General features: G+C 36.3%; 1 protein-coding gene across 34 annotated transcripts in view; it reads left to right on the plus strand.

The window, feature by feature from the left end:
- TTLL5 (tubulin tyrosine ligase like 5) overlaps nt 1-23139 on the plus strand; it is a 145994-nt gene that overhangs the window by 50174 nt on the left and 72681 nt on the right. For 11 of the 34 annotated variants that reach the window (XM_026664392.2, XM_026664389.2, XM_026664384.2 and 8 more), the window contains 12 exons: nt 589-680; nt 1049-1111; nt 5536-5574; nt 7618-7772; nt 8046-8364; nt 11840-11960; nt 13631-13777; nt 15151-15254; nt 16462-16589; nt 18545-18658; nt 19451-19840; nt 22817-22995. In XM_026664392.2, the coding sequence (XP_026520177.2) occupies nt 589-680; nt 1049-1111; nt 5536-5574; nt 7618-7772; nt 8046-8364; nt 11840-11960; nt 13631-13777; nt 15151-15254; nt 16462-16589; nt 18545-18658; nt 19451-19840; nt 22817-22995 (1851 nt within the window). The remainder of the gene's footprint in view (nt 1-588; nt 681-1048; nt 1112-5535; nt 5575-7617; nt 7773-8045; nt 8365-11839; nt 11961-13630; nt 13778-15150; nt 15255-16461; nt 16590-18544; nt 18659-19450; nt 19841-22816; nt 22996-23139) is intronic. The other 23 variants (XM_087951933.1, XM_087951926.1, XM_087951922.1 and 20 more) reach the window with 7 other exon arrangements.

Consider the following 23139-nt stretch of genomic DNA (forward strand, 5'->3'; position numbering starts at 1 on the left):
GATCCACCTGTCAGTGCCAACCAACCTTGCCATACTGAAACTTAATACTGTATAGAGAAAAGAGAACCACATTCTGCCCTCACTCTTAATCCCCATAGCCAGTCCAGAAGAAATACCATGATTATTGGTATTGAATGCCACCATGAAATGAAGGGGAAAAAGGACAATTGCACCATAGCATTCCATCTCTTCCAGAAGTCATTGACAAGTGTGATCAGTGAGTGGTGTATGACCAATTAGATAGAAATTGCCCAGGACTGTTGGGTCCACCAATACTGTATTCAGTCCTTGCATATAAATGCTTATAAAAGGGAAAGGAGAATAATATTTTTAGTTGATGTGTTCGATAACTAGATATATTTGTCAGATTTACATTTTAGAAGTCCAGTGGACAGCAAATGTCAAAAGAACAAAGTATCTGTATATTGGAAGCATTAAAATTGGTGCTGTAACTAGGGTTTTTTTTTATTTACAAGGCTTATGTTTATATACTTTGGCATGTGCTGAGGAATTTCAGAGCTTTCTGGGGAATGAGATTCTTTTGTGAGTTTAACATTTTTTGATTTCTAGCCTTCCTTCTGATTTTAGATAAAAGTGTTGCGCCGAGTGAAGGATGAATATGATAGAAGAGGCGGGTTCATTCGTATATTCCCTACACCATTAACTTGGGATATTTATGGGTAAGAAAAACTTAAGAAATCAATTCTGCTATCTTAGATTTTGTAGAAGACTTTTAGGAAGAAATAGATATAAATGCTGTTTTTTCCAATGATCTCATTACCAATTTCCACATTTCAAGCTACATTTTCAGATCATGTCTTCAGCCTTGTAGTAGAAGAAAAGCTTACTACTGATTGTATCTTGTATCTTTCTGTATGATCAATATTTTCCTTTATAGATACTATGACATCCTTAGGTATTCCTCCTTCCAAACTTATAATGTAAGTTTTTCCCCCTTGTTTTTTAGAATAACCTTTGATATTTTCTTCTGTTCAGATATTTTTCTTTTTCATGATGAACTTTAACTCTCTTACTCTTGATTTCTTAGGCCTTTTCTAGAACACAAGACAACAATGAACTATATGCTGGCTACTCGTCTTTTCCAAGAAAGGTAGGAAGGCTGTTATAGTGCAACATGTGCAGTGAGGCTCCTTTTGTAGGAGAGGCAATTTGGTGGCAGCAGTTCTTTAAAATACAAGCGCAGCTCAGAATGCACATATTCTTAAAATGTTGCACGAGACACAAAACAATGCTCAGCAGGAGATTTTTAAAAATCTGCAATTATAACCATCAGTGTTGCTGTATGCACTTGATTGGGTATATATGCAAATAGGCAAAAATGAAATTTAAAAAAATAAAATTCAATAGGTGATTAATCACACCTTTCATCTCCTTATGTGGCTATCATTTTTTTTTTAAAAAAACAAACTAAAAACTAATTCCCTTATCCCAATTTCTTTTCTTACTCACTATACCCAGACACCAGTGCCAGCTCTTCTTTTAGAAATAGCTCCTTTGGCTATGCTGAGTGAAGGGATATTTACTTATTTTTTATTTATTTATTTTTCATATTTTTGGACCAGCTCCCTCAAAGAGGGACATGTAGAACAAAGTTTTAAAATATAAAAACAGTATGTATAGAAGTTTAAAAGAAGAGAAAGAGGCTAGGATGATGATGATGATGATGATGATGATATCATCCGTTCCAACCCTTGGTGATTCTAGGACCCAGGTCTCTCCACATCTTCCAATCTTGCACTGCTTCTTTGAGTTTTTCTATGCTCTGGTTGGTGTCAGCTTTGATGGTGGCGATGATAAAGCACTATTAAAATTTAATTAAAAGTTGAAGGGATGGTTTCAGGGCACTAGCCAGTCCCACGGCTGCATGCTTCTTTGGGCTCCCCATATGAGGTCGCAGAGTTATAATTTTAACTCCTTTTTGTAAGGCCAGGAGAGTGGGGGAGGCTGTTTTGCCTGGGGGAGGGGAGAATGTTCTACATGGTGGAGGGAATAACAGAGAAAGCTTTCTTCCTGGACCCCACTAGTTGTTCTTTAATTGATGAGATCTGCAATATAGCTTCCCTGCTTGACTGGGTGAGATGGGCTGATGTAATGGGCTGAAGATAGTTCCACATGGTGTTTTTTTTTAAAATCTCGGTTCCTTTTCATTTTTCTTTTCTGCATCATTGTTATGCAATATGTGTCTATCCTAGTCATTCTGTATATCAGTGCAGCCAGAATTTGAAACCATTCCAGGCAATAAGAGTTACAACACTGTAATATTAAAACATGTTATATTTGGCATTGTATAGCAATTGCAGTTATCAAAAGAAAGTCATGATAGTAGCCTGGGAAAAACTGGGGTATTGAAGAAAAATGAAACTGAGATATAGGATGTGGATTTCACTGTGTGCCATGTGGTTCAGAAATTATATCAGCGGGGTAAACTATGTAAATTGAATCTAAGAAGTTGAAATAGTAAAAAGTGCTAGAAAATATGATAAATGATAGTGAACATAGAGAAGGAGTGCTTATAAACATAGCACTGAAACTGTATGACAGTTAAGAAGATTTAAATTGTTGATGACTACTGTATAAGCTGAGGAAGTCATAGAATAATTCATATGCAAATAAGAACAGGACATTCCTAAGTACATAAGAATTGGCTTTCTGAAGTAGAACAAAATCTTTACCAACAGTTTTTCTCAACAGTTGTCTGTCCAAATGCCTCTACAACTTTACCACTGCATTTAATTGAATGTCTTCTACTGTTCCATTAATTTATTTAGTTCAGTGGCATTTTATTTGCATTCTTTATTATATGCCAACATTTAGGTGCTACCAAATAATCCGGCTATTATAGAAGTCAGAAGTCACTTCTGACTTCAAAACAGTTTAGTGAAATCGATAAAGGTAAAGGTTCCCCTCACACATACGTGCTAGTCATTTCCCGCTCTAGGGGGCGGTGCTCATCTCTGTTACAAAGCCGAAGAGCCAGAACTGTTCGAAGACGTCTTAATGGTCATGTGGCTGGCATGACTAAATGCCTAAGGCGCATGGAACGCTGTTACCTTCCCACCAAAGTGGTCCCTATTTTTCTACTTGCATTTTTACATGCTTTCAAACTGCTAGGTTGGCAGAAGCTGGGACAAGTAACGGGAGCTCCATTACGCAGTGCTAGGGATTCGAACTGCCGAACTGCCAACCTTTCTGATTGACGTCTTAGCCACTGAGCCACCGCATCCCATTAGTGAAATAGAACCATTCCAATGTAAGATCTTGTGATAACCTATCAATTTTTAAATTATTTTTGTTTTATTTTTACAGACTTGCATTCGATCTGTCATTTTATCCAATAATTACTAGGTTTTTAAGAAGCTTTGTTAATGACCAGTTTTTACATTTATGGTTGATGTAGCATTTTATGTAACCTTGATTAGGTAATATGTATAAAATTATGAATGGCATTCTATCCATGAATAAAACAACATACATACATAAACTGGGTTTAGATTGAATTTGGAGACTGCTGAACCCAAGCCCTATAAATTGAAGTTTTATTATATAAACCTAGTGTTCTTCAATTACAGGAACTCCTTAGAATTCCTCGCCCACAAGACTATTGTCTACGCAGGCTGGACATTCTTAAGAGTTGTAGTCCATGCACTAGATTGGGAAAAGTTGACATATGTAAATATGTTTCTCCATATGAAAATTTGGAAATGACCAAGTATAAAAATATAAAACTGTTTATATAATGCAGTATATATTTGAACAATTTCTAGATTTCCTAAGCTGTACCCAAGTATTCTATGTCTAGGAATATTTATACATTAGAATATTTCCATCTGAAAACTTCTTTTGAGGTATGATTTTTCTTAAAAACTAGTTTGATATAATTTTTGAGCCATATCTCCCATTCCTGATATGGTAGGATTAGAAGTTCAATTTTTGTTTTATACCATTATTACAGTACATTATAGTAATAATGTAATTCATAATGACATAATTATATAATTGGTTGTCTGTTGTTAGAAAGACTACACAATTTCCTTTCTTCCTTCCTTCCTTCCTTCCTTCCTTCCTTCCTTCCTTCCTTCCTTCCTTCCTTCCTTCCTTCCTTCCTTCCTTCCTTCCCTCCCTCCCTCCCTCCCTCCCTCCCTCCCATCCATCCATCCACCCACCCATCCTCCATCTTAGGATTTTGAAAAAGGAAGCTGTCTTATACTAAAATATTTAGTTGTGTATTTAGCTCAGTGTTACCTACTCTTAAATTATGGAACTTTCCAAAATCTCATGTAGATAGTTTTTCTAACTCTCATTGCCCAAGATTCTTTTAATTAGAAGTGTCAGGCATTGAATCCAACCTTATCCAATGTATGCTATTCTATGGAGCTGCATGTTCACCAGTTGATTACACATGAAAGGCTATTGCTTCATTGACAATATCCTGTCTTACAGTTGCTGTTTGCTGAATGTGGGGGAGGGATATATTTTAGGATGATTATCCATTAGTAGTTCTTCAACTGATCCCAGGAATAAATCCTTTCTCCTTGCTGCTATTTAATATTAATTTTTAATGAAAACAAAATATTCCTAAAGGGAGAAATGACTGAGTGTGAGATTTATTTGTTTATAAAAATGTATTTGGAAATGAGGTGGAATGTCAGGCATTTCAAACAAAAATATTTGCAGTAAACATTTTCAAAATGTTTCAAATGCTTGCATTTCATCCTCTTTAACAGACCAAGGTTGCTTCAGAAGACCACATCAAACAATAAATGGTATAGAATTGTTTTGTGAATCTAAGATAAAACCCACACCAGTAGATCATGTCTTTTAAAATAAGTTAACCATATGGAATTATTATGCAACATTTTTATGATATTGTCACTCATCCACTTCATCATCAGTAGTAGTAAGTCAGGAACCAAGCAGTGCTCCAAAACCATTTTTTGTTACCATAATGCTTCTGCCAGGTAAAGATTTGACACTCAAGATAGTTGCTGGAGGATATTAAACTGTCTGTTGCATCTGTATACTAACAGTTGAGGCATGCTCACATTGAAATTATTCAGCAAATTAATAAAGGGCAAATCTATCAATGATTATGGATATTGACAGTGGAGATGCAAGGGATATATTTATGAATCCTGGAGATGAAGAATGGGTAAGAATGTAAGGGCAGCTCTACTACAACAAAGCACGTGCATTTTGTTTCTTATGGTCTGTCAAATTTTTTAGTTACTCAAAGGCAGGACATTAACTTCTCTTTTGCTATGATTCCCCTGCAACAGTAGGCTTGGGCCTCATCATGAATCAACAGTGAGCTTTGAGTTTCTGCATTTGCGGTCTTTGAAAGCACAACATGGACATTATTCTGATCTAGGGAGACAGTGCTAATTGTCTTTAATTTCACCTAAGCTGCCATTTTTATCAAACAGTTTAGTTTTTCTAAGAGTATTTTTATAGATTTATTGTGCTTTGAGATAAACCTGTCATATAACTAATATAATCACTCCTATTTCTTTATAGAGGAAGTTCAAGGAAAGGACCAGTTCCTAGACGAGCTCGGTAAGACTTGAAATAAAGCTTCTGATGACATGCAAAGGACTCCATTATTTTGTAAATAGGACTTCCTGAATATTTTTTCTCTGTCAAGAATGACAGATGAACTGTGGACCATAGCCACATTCAAGATGATCTATAGAACCTTCCCAAAAGATGCTGTCAAAATGCAATTTTAAATGTGGCAGAGGAAAATGATTAAATACACAAGGTCTTAATTATATAACTTTTGTTTTCATCTTGCCTATTTTTTGCAAGCTACTTAAATACTTGTTTATCTGTCAGCATTAAAAATGTGTTCCAATAAACAGGTCAGATTCATACTTTAGTGATCTTTGAGTTGGTTTTCATTTGGATAAAAGGAGTAAGGTGCCCATTTGTAGTATACGTAATACTCCTTCTTTGAGTTTAACATTTGATCCTTTTTGTGAACAAATGATTGATAACTGCTGATGAGGCTAGGGCAAGACAAGTATGATAATTTGTAGAATACTTGTAATTACCTCAGATACTTTTTGCTACTTTAATCCATTATTACCGTACATGTTTCTAATCAACTATTTAATTTCTACAGTAAAAGTTGCTAAACGAACAGCTGAGTTTGGCTACTGTTAACTAGTTGACTAGTCTTCACTCTGTAATGTTCATTTCCTGGGTTTCCTATGTAGAATTAGGAATAAGTAGATCAAGCTTCAGCAAATTTGTGTCAATATTAACATGTTTCATTGAATTTGCATTTCTTTTAGTTAATTTTGTATTGGATTGTATGCACAGTTCTGCCTAATATTTGGCATTAATATCAAGCTAGACTTGTGAACATATCCATTTTGATATTTGAAAAATAATTTTCTGAAGGGTTTAACAATGTTGATGCAGAAAGTTTATAGATCAAGACTAAAATTAGTTTATTTGGATTCCAAATCCATAATGACTCCCACCATCTTACATAGGAAGCTATCTTGGGTTAGTGTGGGAGATCATTTAAATCCCTTGCAGACCATGGAATATTCTGAATAATTTTAGACTATTATTTTTCTCTCAGCCATCCCACTTTATACATTTGTTGTTAAGATAAAATTAAGGATGACCTTGAATACGGTGTTCTGAGTTCCTTAAACAAAAGGCAATTCTTGAGCAATTCATTATTTTTCAGGCTTACCTATTTCACAGAGCAATTTTGAGCTTAAATGGCTGACCAGGATAAATATACAACCTTTACTCCCTACTGGAAATAATGGAAGAAATCTAATTGCTATGGATCTTAATCCCACATAGTCATAAAAAGGCCAACTGGGACATTATAGAACATTGTATATAAATCAGTTTTTCAGTTGTTCCAGCAGAATTTCTTAATTCTTAGCTATTCTCCTGTTAATATAAAAGAACAGAAGGCAAGTCTTGCCAATCTTTTTCTGGAATCCTCATACAAATTTATATCTTACTGTAAAGGATTGTGAACTGTGAAGACTGGAATAGAATAAAATTATGAAAGAGATTATAATAGACAATTATTTGCATGTTTGATCATAATGTACACATTAATGCCTCCAAGCTCGAGTTTTCAGTAACATCCCTCTATAGTACTGTTGTGCCATCACAACTTCTCTAGTTTTATTTCAATTGTATTCTCCTGTAGGTATTTTTAGGTAAGTTGGCTTCCCCATTATGAATTGTGGATGGATTTCCCAGGAACTGATAATTTTGACAGCGGCCCACAAAATTGCCACTCTGTTTGTTTTATCAGCCCAATAAGATTTAATGAGGGTGGCAGAATGCCACCATAACATTTGGTTTTTAAAGGCATTGATTTGTTTTTCAAATCCTTAATACATTTTGTTTCATTTTTCTGGAAAGCTGAGGTCTCACTTTTCACAAAAAGTAGATACAGCTAGGTAACTTTGTTCAAACTAGTTTGATGGCTTTAGAAGTCATAGTGTACTGAATCCCCCCCTCCCCCCCAAATATAGGCCAATTGGGAAGATCATTTAGATGTCTTTGGACGTTGGTACAAAAGCCATGAAGGATTTTCTCTGTTCCTATCTTTTTCAGTTTAGCTCTTGCTGCTGAACTGGGTCTGGACATAGTGGATTGTAATGCTCAGCTTCATGCTGCTTTGTACGAGCGGAAACTATTATCACTAGAAGTTCGAAAACAAAGGCGACGTTTTGGCAAACTGAGACCAGGAAGATTATCAAGATTGTCAGGTACATACATGTTCTGTTTATTTTCCTGTTGTGTGGATATACAGGTTTAATGCAGAAAAACCATATCTTACATGTGTAGATGCTTGTATCTGTGGAATTTAAAAAAAAAGTTTATATAGATTTCCCATTTGGCTTACTTAGTGCTGTTACATAATCCATTACTACCTATTTAGAGATGTAAGCACTGAGTAGTATACATCAGTCTGTGGTGTGTTTTTTTTCAAATTTAGTTTGCTAAAATGTTGAGAATTGGAAATATACTGATTCTGACAGGTACATCACAATCAGCTGATTTTATCCTCAAGTCAGAAACAGAATGTGAAGAAGAGGAGGAAATAGAAGATGAAGAACTAGAAATATGCCAAGGTGAAACAGTCGGCTCTCTCAGAAATACGCCGGTGAAATTTAAGCCACAGTTGACAGAGATGGTGAAGCCCCCCCACCAAGTCAAATTACCAAAGGAACCCGAAGAAAAGGCTGTAAATGAAGGGCCTCCTCCTCCTCCTCCTCAAGAGAAACTGGAACCAGTGCCAAAGAATGCTGATCCTCCATTTAATTTGCTACAGATTCTGCAAGAGAACAGGAATCTAAGGTAAGAGAGTTCATGGGATTGATTTGGCTAAAGGACTTGCAATGCCTTCACTGTTTGTATCATATTGCTGGTTGCACTGGGGCATGGGGCAGTTGACATAGAAAATAACTGAGTTGTGGTGGAACATCTAGAATATCTAAATACGGAACATAATAGAAAATAATAGTGTAAGATGCATGGATGGCTGCCATTGTTTTTGACAGCAGTTTTCCTCTTTGAAAGCTACCATTTAGAACTTAAAGTAGAAAAAGGTAATCAACAGATTCTGAAATCCATCTTCATAACCTCTTCCAGCGACTATTATTGAAAATTAATAGCACAATTTCACACCATTTTGAGGCGTAAAACTCCTCTAGTAATAGTTCTAAATATTTTAAAAAATAAAGCCATCTCAATCTCTCCAAGACATTCAAGTCCAATCCAATCTATTTTGCGTCATTGGTCCAATTATTGAAGCCCACAGTTTCCCCAAACGTTTAGAAACAAAGTACAGATATGTTGTAAACAATTTTACTAGTGATTGTTTAGAGCTAGCTCCAGGCTTGAAAGTGGTATCCTTTCCAGCCTAAAACTGGCTCCGGACCAGGAGATCCTTTATTACTAACTAAATGCCCTGGCACCTTTGATGGAACATTGGAACATTTGAGCTCTGCCTTACTCTTTCGACAGAGGACTTACTTGGTACTGAATTCATGAGATACTGCCACATTCTGTCTTAGTAGTCAAGCTTTTGGAACAACGGTAGTAAATTTCTAGAAGGCTTTTAAGCAGATATTAAGTGCCCATTGCCAAGCAGCTACTTTAAAAAAATCTTACAATATAATACTTGAGTGTTTGGCACCTAATTGTATTAGGATCATAGCATTCCTTTGACTCCTATTAAAGATTGGTTGCAACTATGTGGGCCAGATGCTGCTATCACTCCCAGATAAGCAAGCCAACTAAAGGAGCAGGAGGCTAGTAATTATGCTAGCTGCATAATGGCAGTGGTGGGCATGGTAAAGATTATACTGGTAGTGATTTACTGGTAGTGATGTAGCCTTTCACAGCAGGTGGCAATCAAGTTAATGATCAGCATTTGAGCTGAATGGTTGTATTCCAGCTTCCTAGACCAGTCAGAAATCCATCTACACAAAGAACCTGATCAAGGACAGGTTAATCAAGAACCTGTTTGACTGGAATTTCTCCAAAATGGATCAGATGGAGATGAGAGACCACCTTTCTTGGACTCCTATGACACAGACCAATCAGAAATCAGTTTTCCAGGTTCAAATACAAGATTCCAGCTAGTCTTGGTTGCCTGTGAGCTGCCAAGAGATATACCACAATGCAGTCGACTGCTTCTTAAGGTGCTAGCTGCAATTGCTGGTGAAACCTCTGTAGAAAATTATGCTATGGCCATTCAGCCTGAAAGCTAATAGTTGCTTGATAGTACTGATTTATTGTTCTGGCAATAGGCAGCTATCTGCCTTTGTTGATTTCTGAAGCCAGCTTTGGATTCTTATCTACATGCACTGTTTAAATTTCCCAGGTGCATCTGGTCACTTTTGCAAGATAATGCCATAGTAATTTGATGTTTCTAAAATGTTCTGTGTTTATAGATGTTATATTTTTTTGGTTGCCATTTTCTGTAAAATTTGATATAATTCACTGGGTCAACTGTATATGAAGAAAGTTTATTTGTCTGGAACATTTTATTTAGAAAAGCCTTTTCATTCTCTAGATTTAAAGCCATTGTGACAGCATTTCATACCATGTTGACATCAGATATCACTTTCTATTACTGTTGTAAACTCTTTATTTTTGTCTATGATTTGAAAAAAAATATCACAATTTAAATATAGATTTTGCTTGCTATTTTGGTATTCCATCTTTAAGATAAATGTGCATTCAGAGTATTCAACAAACTTCTATTTAGGTTGTTCAAAAGTTTTGACAGCTACATTAAAATGGAAAAATAAAAATATTTCAGCTGGTAATATATACATTTAGGGTATATTTTCCATATAATATATATTTTCCATATAATTATGGAAAATATATCTTAATGTATAAGATCCTGGACAATCTTAACTTCCCATGTGTTTTTATATATCTTCCAAGTTGGATCCATATTTAACAATACTTACAGTTGTGTCACATGGAAATTGAAGGGATTTAAGTTAATAATCAGTAACTTTTCACATTAATTTTAATGGAAACAAAGGACACTGAGTAGATCCAGCTTTTATGTATGGAAAACCATTTCCTATCATCTAGTCTAACAAAGTTGGAATCCCTTAATTTCAGTTTGTAGGTGATAGAATTCTCACTTTATAATTTGGCATGTATATTTTCTGCAATAGGGAAAACACGTGAATGGATATTGCAGTTGGTTAGAATATTAATTCCATAGTATGTCCTGAACAATATAAGAACAAAATTTTATTTATTTTGTATAGCCTGCCCATCACACATTTGTGACTCTGGGTAGCTCACATGGAGTAATTAAACAACCCAGCAAAAAAACAAAACAAATGCAAGATACAGTAAAAACAACTCATTTAAAACAGATTAAAATCAAATTAAAACCAGAAAGTATAATAAACTGGTAAGTGCAACTCATGCGCCAATCAATAGCCCATAACTGGATCTCCCAGGCCCATTGACAGAGCCATGTCTTTAGAGTCTTTTGAAAGCCATAAGGGGGTTGGGACCAATCTAACCTCTGGGGTGTGATGTTCCAAAGGGTGGGAACTGCAGCAGAAAATACTCCCCTCCCATTAGATAAGACAATATGGGGATGGGGAGTATTTCTTGTAAACCATTAACTAATGAGAATAATCAATGCCAGCATTTTACAGAAGTAAATTGATACATCTGTGTTGCTGAGTCATTAAAATATTTGGCCATTAATCTAATTTCATTTTTTTGAGGCAATATAAAGTTAATTTATAAAATGAAATACAGAAGATACAAAATTAAAATATGGGAATTTTTAAAATGGTTATGTTCTTGGCTAACATTCTCGAAGAGCAGTGAAAATTGTATTAAGAGCTTATCCTCTCCACTTAATTTGAATAACATCCATAGTTCCCACAGTGTTCAGAGAGTAATTAATATGCAGCAAACATCTTGATTTGCATGAATATTCTGAGAAAGTGCAAATGTTGACTGTGCGCTCTGAAGTTGTGTTTGAGAGAAGAGTTTTCCATTTTAAACTTGCACTTATCTTCCATATTTATTTTGGAGACATGGAAGTTTTGGCAGCATGAAATTTCAGTTTGGAAATTTAGAAATTTAATCCTTTTCACTTGGAGCTCTGTAATACAGTTCTCAAGTTATACAGTTTTACTGGATTAATCAGGCTTCTCCAGTTTGATTCCAATGAAATTGTGTCTTTGCTGATCCAGATTCTAAAGTATTTATCCCCTTCTTAACAGCTTGGAGAGTAAAAGCTTTTATTTTCATGGCTGCCTTTACCTCTCTTCTGTAGCAAAGTTCAGGCTCGCAGAGCTTTCTCTGCTTACCTGCAGCGTGTCCAGCTGCGTCTGATGAAAGAGGCTGGTGATGAGGTCCACAACCCAGTCTGGGCTGCCAAGGAAGATGAGCAGATGGTAAGAAACGGTGTGCTTGCCCAGTACTTTTCAGGAAGGGACCCAGCTGTTCCTACTCAGCATTCCTGAATCATAGTCAGTATGAAGCTGATTCCTCCCAGCTAGGGCTGAGCAGAATTGCTGAACATTTAACTATTTGCAATGTTGACACATCTTACCTTTGTCCGTAATTTAAAACAATTCGAATGCATCTTTTTGAACTGATCTAATTTATTGATATGCGTAGAAGTGTGTTTGGATAGATCTGATAGAGATTAAGTTTAGCTGAATAGCACATGGCTGTAGTGATAGCGAATTTAGATTGCTATATTTCTTTTACATTTAGTTCCCCATTACCTCTTCTTAAACTCTGCATATAACTTGGCTACTAAGTATATATCTCTGAGTTGTTTTTCTAATTCCCCCTATCACAGAATCACTTTGGGGTTATATAAAGTACTGGATTTATAGCACTTAATGAGATTCCTCTACATTTCTAGTCTTTGTCATCTTAGCCCAAGTTGAGACTTTGTGAAAACAGGCAGTGCATATTGAGCCAATCTAGCTCAAAGATTAAAAACCTTATGTCAGAAATAAGGAATAATCAGTTTGCCTCAGTGGAAAATGTTATCCCACTCTTTCCAAGTGGAAAATTGAAACTGGCTTTCTAAGAGATACTTTGCCTGCTCTGCTGTGAAAAATAATATTTAGAGTAACAGTTCAGACCAATCTAATATAATGCTAATGAGAGGTAAATTGTGAAATGTAATGGTTTGGCTGTGAAGCACTTCATTTACATGTTTAGTAGGGCATCAAGCCAAAAGCAAATCTAAACTGGAGACAGGATGTGTTTGAAATCAAACACCATGGCAGACAGCTTAATACTTATTTTTCGGGGAGAATATTTCTTCTCTACTATTATCTGGTGACGAAGAAGAAAGAAATAATAATAATGCAGTCCTTAAAGTAAGATAGTATGACCAAAAGTGATTCAAGTAATGAATAATGGCAGCAAAAGTATACCTAACCAAAATGACATGCAAAAATCTTCTACCCTTCAGATACGTGCTTTTTATCTGTGGCTACCAGACAGATAAAATAATATAATAGACAGGTTAATAGACAGCAATAATAGACATTAGCATTGTACATGCTTTAAAATGATTTAGAACGAATGTACAATCTTGGGAACTTTAAGACTTGTGGACTTCAACTCCCAGAATTCCCCCACCAGCCATATCAAAGTCCACAAGTCTTTCCAGTGTTTGGATATCCCTGATTTAGAAGATTGTTTTAGAACTCGTGGGATCATGCCTCCTCTCTACCATTCCACACAAGCCTGAAGAAAAGAGGCTGTTTTAATGAATTGACTCATTAAAACAATTGTGAAATTTAATGTGACATTCAAAGGAGCTGTATCTTTATAGGCTCTCATGGAAGCCTGAAAAAAAGACATAGTATTTGAATGAGCAGAAGGGATGTACCACACATGTTCTTGAACAGTTCTTCCAAGATACATTCAAAGCATGCCCAGATTTGATAGGTAATGATAAAATACTTGAGGTTGCACATTCCATCTCCTTTATCACACATTTTTCTTTATAACGTGGTTTCTTTGAAACAAATTTAGATATACTTTTAATAAAATTGAATGTTTGGATTCTGTCTTTAGTGTTGTTTCTTCACGGCAGGAACTGGTGGTTCGTTTTTTGAAGCGAGCAGCTAGTAATCTTCAGCAGTCGTTGAGGATGCTACTTCCAAGTCGGCGCCTGGCTCTCTATGATCGTAGGCGCATCTTAGCTCACCAGCTGGGTGAATTCATCGTCTGCTATAATAGGGTGAGTATTGATTATGCTAGCTGAATGGTGTTGCACCAGCACAATATTAATTTACAAGTTCTAGTGATCATCATTCTATTTTTTTTTTTTTTGCTTTAATGAATCTCATTGTATCCAATGTGCAAAGAAAAAAAAGAAGCAGCATAAGTCATTCATTCGTCAACTTTTCAAATGTCTAGTGCAATGATGGAGTGGATTTTTAAAGACCTAATCTGCAAGTTATTTATGAGAGACAACTAACTTCTGGAACTTGCACATTGTAATGCAGTTCTGCAATCCTGTTTCAAGCATTGCAATGAAAGCAGAAGGTTCTTCATTTAAGGTTTTGCTTTTCTTGCACCTTTGTGATTTGGCATAAATAGGTAACTCCGTAACGTGCAGACAAGTGTTAATGTTTTGTTTAAATGTTTAATTGATTTCATAATCAATAAAATCATTCTCTGAAGTACCTGTTTCCTGTGACAAATTAGTAATATTTTCGGATATTTTTATTGCAACAACTTTGACAGTAACTTCCAATTATGTTTTTGAAATGCAAATGAATTTGTTTACTAAAACTGATTGATGTTCAGATTCATTGCCCCTAAAAAGAAACAAAATCATGACAGTTCTGAAACTATTGGTCAAAATGTGTCTAGTCATTTTGCTATTTTTGTTGGGTTTTTTTTTTAATGTGATTATGCCCCAGTAAAAACTAAACTGAATGGCCAGGGTTATTTAGTAATAGGTTTTTTAGGGAAAGTAGAAGTTATAATGACTGACTTCGTGTTTTGCAAGAATAGGAACAGCAATAGCGCTTAGACTTATATACCACTTCACAGTGCTTTTACAGCCCTCTCTAAGTGGTTTACAGAATCAGCATATTGTCCCCAACAAGCTGGGTCCTCATTTTACTGACCTCAGAAGGATGGAAGGCTGAGTCAACCTTGAGCCAGTGAGAATTGAACCCCTGGGTGTGAGCAGAAGTAGCCTGCAGTACTGCATTCTAACCAATGTGCCACCACGGCTCAATAATACTATATTAGTACTCAAAATTCTTGTGATGTACAATATTTGTAAATTCAGTATTTGATTCCATTGGTATTACTAATATCTTCTTCAGTGCAGTGGCATCTTGGGAAGAGGGGGGAGTAAGGGGGGGGAAATGACATTTATGATGATATAGAAATGCAATGACTTAATGCACTTGTGTCTGATGTCACAATATGTATTCAGTTGCAATGTTTGCATAAATATCAATAAGAGTAACTATTTGCTTTAAAAGGACACTGAGTACCATTTCCCTAAGTACTCCTCCAAGCATCCTAATACTATAAAACACATTCATAGAAAAGGTGATTTGAGAGAATTACTCTGTTGCTGCTGATTTTTAGGAAACAGATCAAATGTCTCAGAAAAAGGCAATGAAGAAACAGGAGGAGGAAGAAGAAGAGGGGGTAGATGAAGAAGGCTTTCACAAGTTTATCACTAAGGCAAGGTATGAATTACTCAAAGGCATTCAGAGCAATAAATTATATTGCCTCCTATTGGAAGCCAATTTGAAACTTCTTAAGGTATTGTTTTTTTTATTTTTCTGTATGTCAGATGATTATTGTATTTATCTCTGCGTTTTTCATGGATGCTAGGCAAAACCTGTCTTGATACTTCTGATCCCATCTGCTTTGTAAACTAACCTATACTGAGCTCTGCTGCTCGTTAATACAACTGTTTAGTGGTAGAAATAAAGTATTATAATTTTTCAAAGGAAAATAGAATTGGATGTACTCCAGTGTAGATACAAGGATTATATTTTTCTGGGATTTTCCTTCTTTCTCTATTTTCACTGTAGCATAGCCCTAAAGAAGGAGCCAAATCCATTTTGCAACAAAGATGGTACTGTATAGTTCTGAAGTGTTTAAATTACGGCGACAGGAGCCTTGGCTGTGGAATTTTTGACAGTAATTTTATTAATCAAAAATGTTCTATTTGGGGAGGGGGTTCCTTTAAGTCAGTGTTGACTCTGGACAACTATCTGGACTAGTCCCTGCAGGTTTTGTGGCAGATCTTTCACAAGTGATTGTCCTTGTTACCTTCCTAGGGCTGAGAAGAAGTGACTGGCCAAGGTCATCCTGCTGAATTTGTACCTAAAGTGAACATAGAATTACAGTCTCCCAGTTTCTAGCCTTGTGTCTTAACTACTACATCAAAGTAGCTCTATACATTTTATTAAAAAAAAATAACCAACATTATTTTTATTACTAGCTTTTGGATGGCTAGGAGTATTACTTTCCTTAAATGCAGCATGGAATTTTAGCAATAGCAGTAGCACTTAAACTTATATATATCACTTCACAGTGATTTATAGCCCTCTCTAAGTGATTTACAGTGTCAGCATATTGTACCCAACAATCTGGGTCCTCATTTTACTGATCTTGGAAGGATGGAAGGCTGAGTCAGCCTTGAACTGGTGAGACCCGAACTGCTGGCAACCAACAGTCAGCAGTAGCCTGCAGTACTGCATTCTAACCACTGTGCCACCATGGCTTTTACCAAGCTTAACAAAAATATCATTTTTTCTTTTAGTTCTTTCCAATTTGTCTTTCTTTTCCCCTTCCCACCTCCATGCTTATAGTAGCTATTGCAGCTGCATCACCACATTATAAATTTCGGCCATTTATTCTTGTATACATTTTTTCCCATTTTAGTGAAAGTGATCTTGAGGAGGTACTGACTTTTTACACACATAAGAATAAATCAGCAAGTGTCTTCCTGGGAACAAATCCTGGAGCCACAAAGCATAATAATAGCCAATTGGAAAACAGGAACAAAGGCAGTGAGTATCCATTTCTGATACCTTCAATTTAATTGTAAAGAAGCAAATGAGGAATATTCTTGTTTTTTCTTGATAAAAGTTACTTGGATTCACTCAGAGTTGGGTTCCTCCTATTGAAGTGGCTGGGGCACAGTCTAGTGGGATCATCTGGACTGAGTTTAAGCCTGTGATTCCCAAGGAAGTGGATAAATTCTTCAAATCAATGAGTTTACCTACTTGTTTATTTGATCCTGGGCATTCCTGGATTATTAAAGCTACCTAGGAAATGACCTTAATTTGGTTCATGCAATGCTATCACAGAAGAAGGGAGTTGTCCCCCGTCTCTTTAAAAGAAGTTGTAGTGTGCCTCCTTCTGAAGAAGCCCATGCTGGATCTAACACTGCCGGATAGCTATAGTCTCTCACCTTCCCTTTTCAAAGAAGATAGTTGACATGGTGATCAGACAATAGTTGAAGAACATCAACAGATTATCTGGATCCATTTCAGTCAGGTTTCAGGCCAAGGTACTGTATAGAGGCAGAATTGGTGGCCCTTGCTAATGATATTTGGCAGAGCTGGGATGACGGCGATGCATGCATCCTTGTGCTCCTTGTTTTCCATTGACTTTTGATACACTCAACCACAGTATCCTTCTGGGGTGGACTTGAAGGGTAGAAAGTACTGTTTTATTATGGTTCTCTCCTTCCTCCTTGGTCAGTTCCCATCAATGTTGACAAGAGGAGAGAGGTTGCATCCCTAGCCCCTTGCTTATGGGATTCCTCAGGTTTTGAGACCCTTCACCTCTTCTTAAAATTTATGGGAAGCTGGTGAGTGATATCATACCTCAGTATCATCTGTACATTGATGTTATTCAGTTGTATATATTGACCCTAGGACATCCAAGCAATGTCAATGACTTGATCCATTGTTTAGATGCTGTCTAGATTACAGGGAGGAACAGACGTGGGCTCAGTCTGAGTGGTTATTATCTGAATCTCTTGAATCTGTGAATATTTCATCTCTGGTCTTGGATGGGGATTATACTTCCCCATTTAAGATTAGCGTACCCCCCTGAGGCTCTTGGAATCACAGCCCTTGCTCGCTAGTGTGCCTGTTGCACTCTTTTCTTAATATGGAAAAAGTTTCACGTAGTCATGCCCTAATCACTTCTCAGGTGGATTACTTGCAATGCACTCTACATTTAGCTGACCTTGAAGCCGCAGCTGTTGCAAAATGTAGTAATAAGACAGTGATAGGCATGTTATGTTATGTTTGTGTATCATCCCTGCTTTGTTACCTCCACTGCTTGCTAAATTGTTTTTGGTTGCAAATCAAACTGCTTGTTATCATTGTGAAGCCTACATGGCGTTGAGCCTAGTTACCTAAGGGATTATATCTGTCCATTTGGTGAGATTAAGCAGAGTGAGCATTTTCAATGTCTCTTTAATATTATCTATCAGGACCTAAGACGTATATTTTCTTTGTTGTGGTACCTGCCCTTTGGAACAGCATCCCCTGAAAATTTGTATGCCACCCCTTCCCTATTTTCTGTTCTGTTTTGGAACTTGTTGAAAATGTGACTTTGTTCCCAAGCTTGGGGTTAGGTTGAATGCCACGCTTTTATTGATCTTTTACGTTGGTTTCCAATTTGTCTGGTTGCTAAGATGCATATGCATTTTATTATTTGGTTTTCTTTGTGCGCATTGTAAGTTGCCTAGGGTCTTTTGGGCTTCAGGAGTCTCCAAATCAAACCAGCCAGCCAGCCAGCCAACCAACGAACCAATATGTTTCACAGTTTTGTTTCTCTGATGGATATATAGAATGTCAAAATTTTTAGATACATAAGAATTTGAGTTTTAGGATAGATTTTTATTTGCAGATGCAATTAATTTCAGATCATCTGTATTAGAAAATGTCATACTGAAAATCATTATCATACACTGCTTATTTTTCTTTTAATTTTGAAAACTTTTCAGATCACTCAGAAAAGATGGGGAAAAATGAAAAAAAGCAGTCCCAACTTCCAGTGGAGAAAGAAAATGTGGTAGAGCAGCCGAGAGTTGAGCAACCCAAAGGAACTAGTTTACCCAGTAAGAAAATTGGAAAAAGAGTACATTTGCATAGTTAGACTATGACAAAACTTTAATGGCTTTTTGTTGGCTTTCTCTGTTGTGGTGTCTTCCCTATGGAACAACCTCCACCCAGAGAAGCTGTGTCTCTTCCCATGATAAAGCTGTCCTGATATTTTTATAAGGGGGCCTTGACCCAGGTTGTTTTGTGTGTTGTATGTGTTTTCCTGTTCTTGATGTTTTATATGTTACGTTTACCACCCAGGGTTTTGCTGCATTTATGGCAGCTTTATAAATGTGATAGAAATCTGGTCAACAGTATTAAGTATCTAGGGGTGCAGATAACTAACAATCTAGTTTCTCTACACTGGTCTTTCCACACCCTTAGTGAAGTGTGCAGACTAGCGTCTGCATTTCCTGTCTTGGATGAGGAGAGCACATCTTTCTCCTTCTGTCCTAGCCACTTTTTACAGAGGCACGATTGAGAGCATTTTAACAAGCTGCATCACTGTTTCAATCAAATAATTTGGAATAAGTATTTTGAGTATCTTAATATTAAATAGAAAACTGAGTATCCATGTAGAGAACATCATAGTAAAATAATAGAATTATCAATATAAATACAAACTGAGTAGAATGCACTGAGAAAGATTTTTATTGGCTATTAGAGCTCTTTTGTGAAATTGTTGAAAAGTCAGATGCTATATAAAAAAAATCTAAAGCCTGTAAAAGTGCAATTGTAGAAGTTTTTATATGTCCAATTGAAAAATATGAATTGCCCTTTGGCTTGATTTTTTCTTCTCTCTCTACTAGGTGTTCCTTCTTCAATGGAAGATGGAGAGAATACACCACAATTCAGCGTTCTTAGCACTTCTTCCTTTACTCATGGTACCACACTCCCACAAAGCATCAGTATGCCATTGTCCTCGCAACCTGCTGCCTGTGAGAATGTACAGTTGCCTGATTATCACTTGACCCCTTCCCTTTCGTCAGGTTCTAGAGCAACACTTCCCCCTTCTTCTCCAAGTGCAGCACCTGACAACTTGTCTAATACAGCAAAAAACGTGTCCCGCCCATCCTCAAACAGTACAAGCTTACACCGCTGTCGGTCTGGCAGTTACACTGTCAGCCCCTTCTCTTCCTTTCAGACTGCCATGCAAATCTACAGCCAGAGACTGACCCGACCTTCCTCAGCAAAAGCAGGTAGGCTGATACTCAGTTGACACATTATTGTAATTTTTAAAAAATATTCTTGCAATATCCAAGACAATTTGAATTAATTGTGCAAGTTTTGAGTTGGATATTCGTATTTTCTTTATTTGGTATTTATTTGAAAAAGAACAATATCCAATCTAATTCAGAGTTGTCCTCAAGAGTATTGTTATCTTCTATAGCCGGGATGGTGAACTGTGGCCCTTTTATGACCTGTGGACTTCCAGTCTCAGAATGGCTGCCTCAGGAATTCTGGGAGTTGAAGTCCACAAGTCATAAAGGGGTTGTGATTTCCCACCTCTGTTCTGGAGTATTAAGGCATGCGTGAAGTGATTAATGTTGTTTCTTAGGCAACTTGCAGAAACAAAGAATAGGGTGATCATGCCTCTCTAATCTTATTGCTGTTTTCTCATGACACAATTTGGCGACAAGTCTCCAATGGACTGAGTAGCGGTTATTTAAATTCCCCTGTATGGAGCTGTATAGGACAAGGTATCAGGCAGCAACTAATAAAGTGGACTGACATCCAAAAAGATTAATGCTTTTTCCCTTGGAATGTTAATTGTTTGTGAATGTTATTGCAGTGACTGGACAATAGGAGTAGAATATCACACACACCAGTATTTTCTTCAGTGGCAGTACCGAAGAGAGGGGATTCTGAACTTCTTTATAATGGGGCTTTCAGTGGTTTTCTCCCATGGATCCTAGTGCTTGTGAATTCAAAGAAACATAGGAAGAAACCAAATCAAAGTATTCATCTAAATATTGTTTACATGTTCACATGGAGAAACTCTCCAAGTTTCCAATAGCAGTCTTTAGCATTTTTACCCGGAGATGTCAAGGATAGAATGCGTCTCTTTTGCGACGCTCTGCCATCAGATTATACCTTTTACACTTTGAATTAGTTTTTCTTCACCAGTTAGGTTTTGCCAGATTTCCATGTTATTGATGTACAAATCTCTATCTGTAAACAATACTGGAACAGTTCTTTGAACTATTATTTTAACTATTGGATACTATTACCATTTTTTAAAAGAAATAATAACTCCTGTTCCCATGGAGTAGGAAATCCATGGCCCTTTAGGTATTGTTGGATTACAGTTCAAATCATCACCAATTATTACTCTTATTGAGTTTGAGCTGCTAGGAATTGAAATCCAACATTTAAAGGGACAGGTGTTCATCCCCCTACTTAGCCATTTTTCCTGTCAGGAAAGGATATGGAAAGACCAGCAAACAGCCCAGTGATATCAAATATTGAAATGAATGTCAGTTTGGTTTAAATAAGAATGAGCTCTCAAAGGCTTGCACTGCTGACATAGGTGTTGGGTTTCAGCGATCAATTGATTCACATGGCAGTGACTGATTTCAGTAGCAATACAGTGGTACCTTGGTACTCATCATTAATTGATTCCTGGAGGCATGATGATTACCAAACAAATTTTTCCTATTAGAAATAATGTGGTAAGTCCAAGGCAGCCAAATGATGAGGGCGGGGACAACATTTTCATGTCAAAATCCATTAAGTACCAAATTCAAAGCAGTTGAATGCCAAGATATCACTGTAATTGCTTATAGCATTGAACTATGCAATTACCAGACCATCTATTTTTCAATATTTGACATCAGATTTATATTTCTCTGCAGTATTTTTACTTGTGTAGCATATAAACTTTTTAGATTATTTTCAGAAGTTCAACTACTGTAGTACTTTTCATTTTTTTACATATTTGAAAATACTCTCTTGGTTCAATGCTACTTTAAATTTATTTTTCTTTAGATTTCAGATGCTTTTTATGCTATTTGGGCAAAACCCAAATGGCATAAATTAAAGAAAAATATACAGAATTGAAAAAGAAAAGAAATAAATGGCACATATAAACACTATAGAAAGAAAAAGGGGGGGGGGAAACCCTGAGAATGTCCATCTTTAGGGGATTTTATGTAGTTCAAAAATAAATATTTTAAATAAATATTTTATTTTATTGGGAAAATATTAAAAAAAACATCACCAACAAACATCTAAGATTTCTGTTCAGAATGACGTGAGTTCAAGGAAGTAAAAACATTGTTAATATATACAATAAATTATAACCAGATGTGAGTTGTAGAGTATTTTTTCACTGTAGAGTATTTCAAAATTTTAATGTGTCACATGTTGTATTATAGTTTTCCTAATAATCCTCATGAAGTTTTTAAGACTTTGAAAAGAACTGTCCTATTCACATAAGAATAGCTTTCCAAGTAATGCATTTTGTTTCATTTTTCTTTTGTATTATGCTAATTTATTGGGGCGATGCCAACCACATGAAGGGCTGCTTCATACTCTTCTGAACCTATAACTCCAATTCTCTCAAAGGCTCTTGGCCATTTCAAGGACTTCCACAATGACAGAACATGGCTATGCCCCCCCCCCCACATTACTTTAGCTGGGATTGCAGGGAAAGGCGCATGTGTACAGTCTCAGTTCTGATTCTAGTGGGGCTTTGGTTGTGCTTTAAAAAAACAACATGGGGCCTTGGTACTCTGAGCAGCAGGTTTGGAGAGGCTCCTTAAGATATCCCTCCAAATAGTTGACATAGCACTAATAAATATCTAACCAGAGGTTTCTTTGGAATAAAACTTCTTTGGTGCCTTATTTTTTTCCTTATCTCATGCTGACTTTCTGAATTGCCCTTTCTTCAATAAATTAATTTCCCTATCATGCTTCTCTATCATTACTTCGTAAAGAAATGGTTTGTGTTCTTTATAAAACTTTGGAAAGAAAGCAAAAACTGTGAGATAATTTACCTATAGATACATGCATATTGTAATTGAGAATCATGAATTACTTATCTTTCATATAAAACACTTGGTTTTGATTTTGTCATTACTATTTATGTCCCTTGTCAATTTTTGCACTGAGGGCATATTTCTTATAGCTAGGGGAAAAAATCATGGCAAAATAACAGTTTTCACTTATTTTAGCAGGATCAAGAAGTCACAGCCCAAGCAGACAGCGTGGTGTATCTGCCAGAATGAACAAGGATGCAGAAGACAATAAGCGTTGTAGTCATGATATTGCAGCAGAACTTCAGAGGTTGGCAGAGAAGCAGGCAGCTAGACAGTACTCCCCACCCAGTCACATCAGCCTTCTTACACAACAGGTATCTAAAAAAACATATTTTCCATTTTGAATAGAATAGTCTTTGATGGTAGTATTATTTCACAAAAGAGAAAAAGAAACAGTGATTAAGCTTTATTTGACAAGTAAGAATTAATCTGAATGGATCTTCTTGAACTGTGCTTGA

The sequence above is a fragment of the Notechis scutatus genome, chromosome 1 (assembly GCF_049901735.1).
Source record: "Notechis scutatus isolate UNSWTSFEM ecotype Mainland chromosome 1, rNotScu1.2, whole genome shotgun sequence".
Taxonomy (NCBI): domain Eukaryota; kingdom Metazoa; phylum Chordata; class Lepidosauria; order Squamata; family Elapidae; genus Notechis; species Notechis scutatus.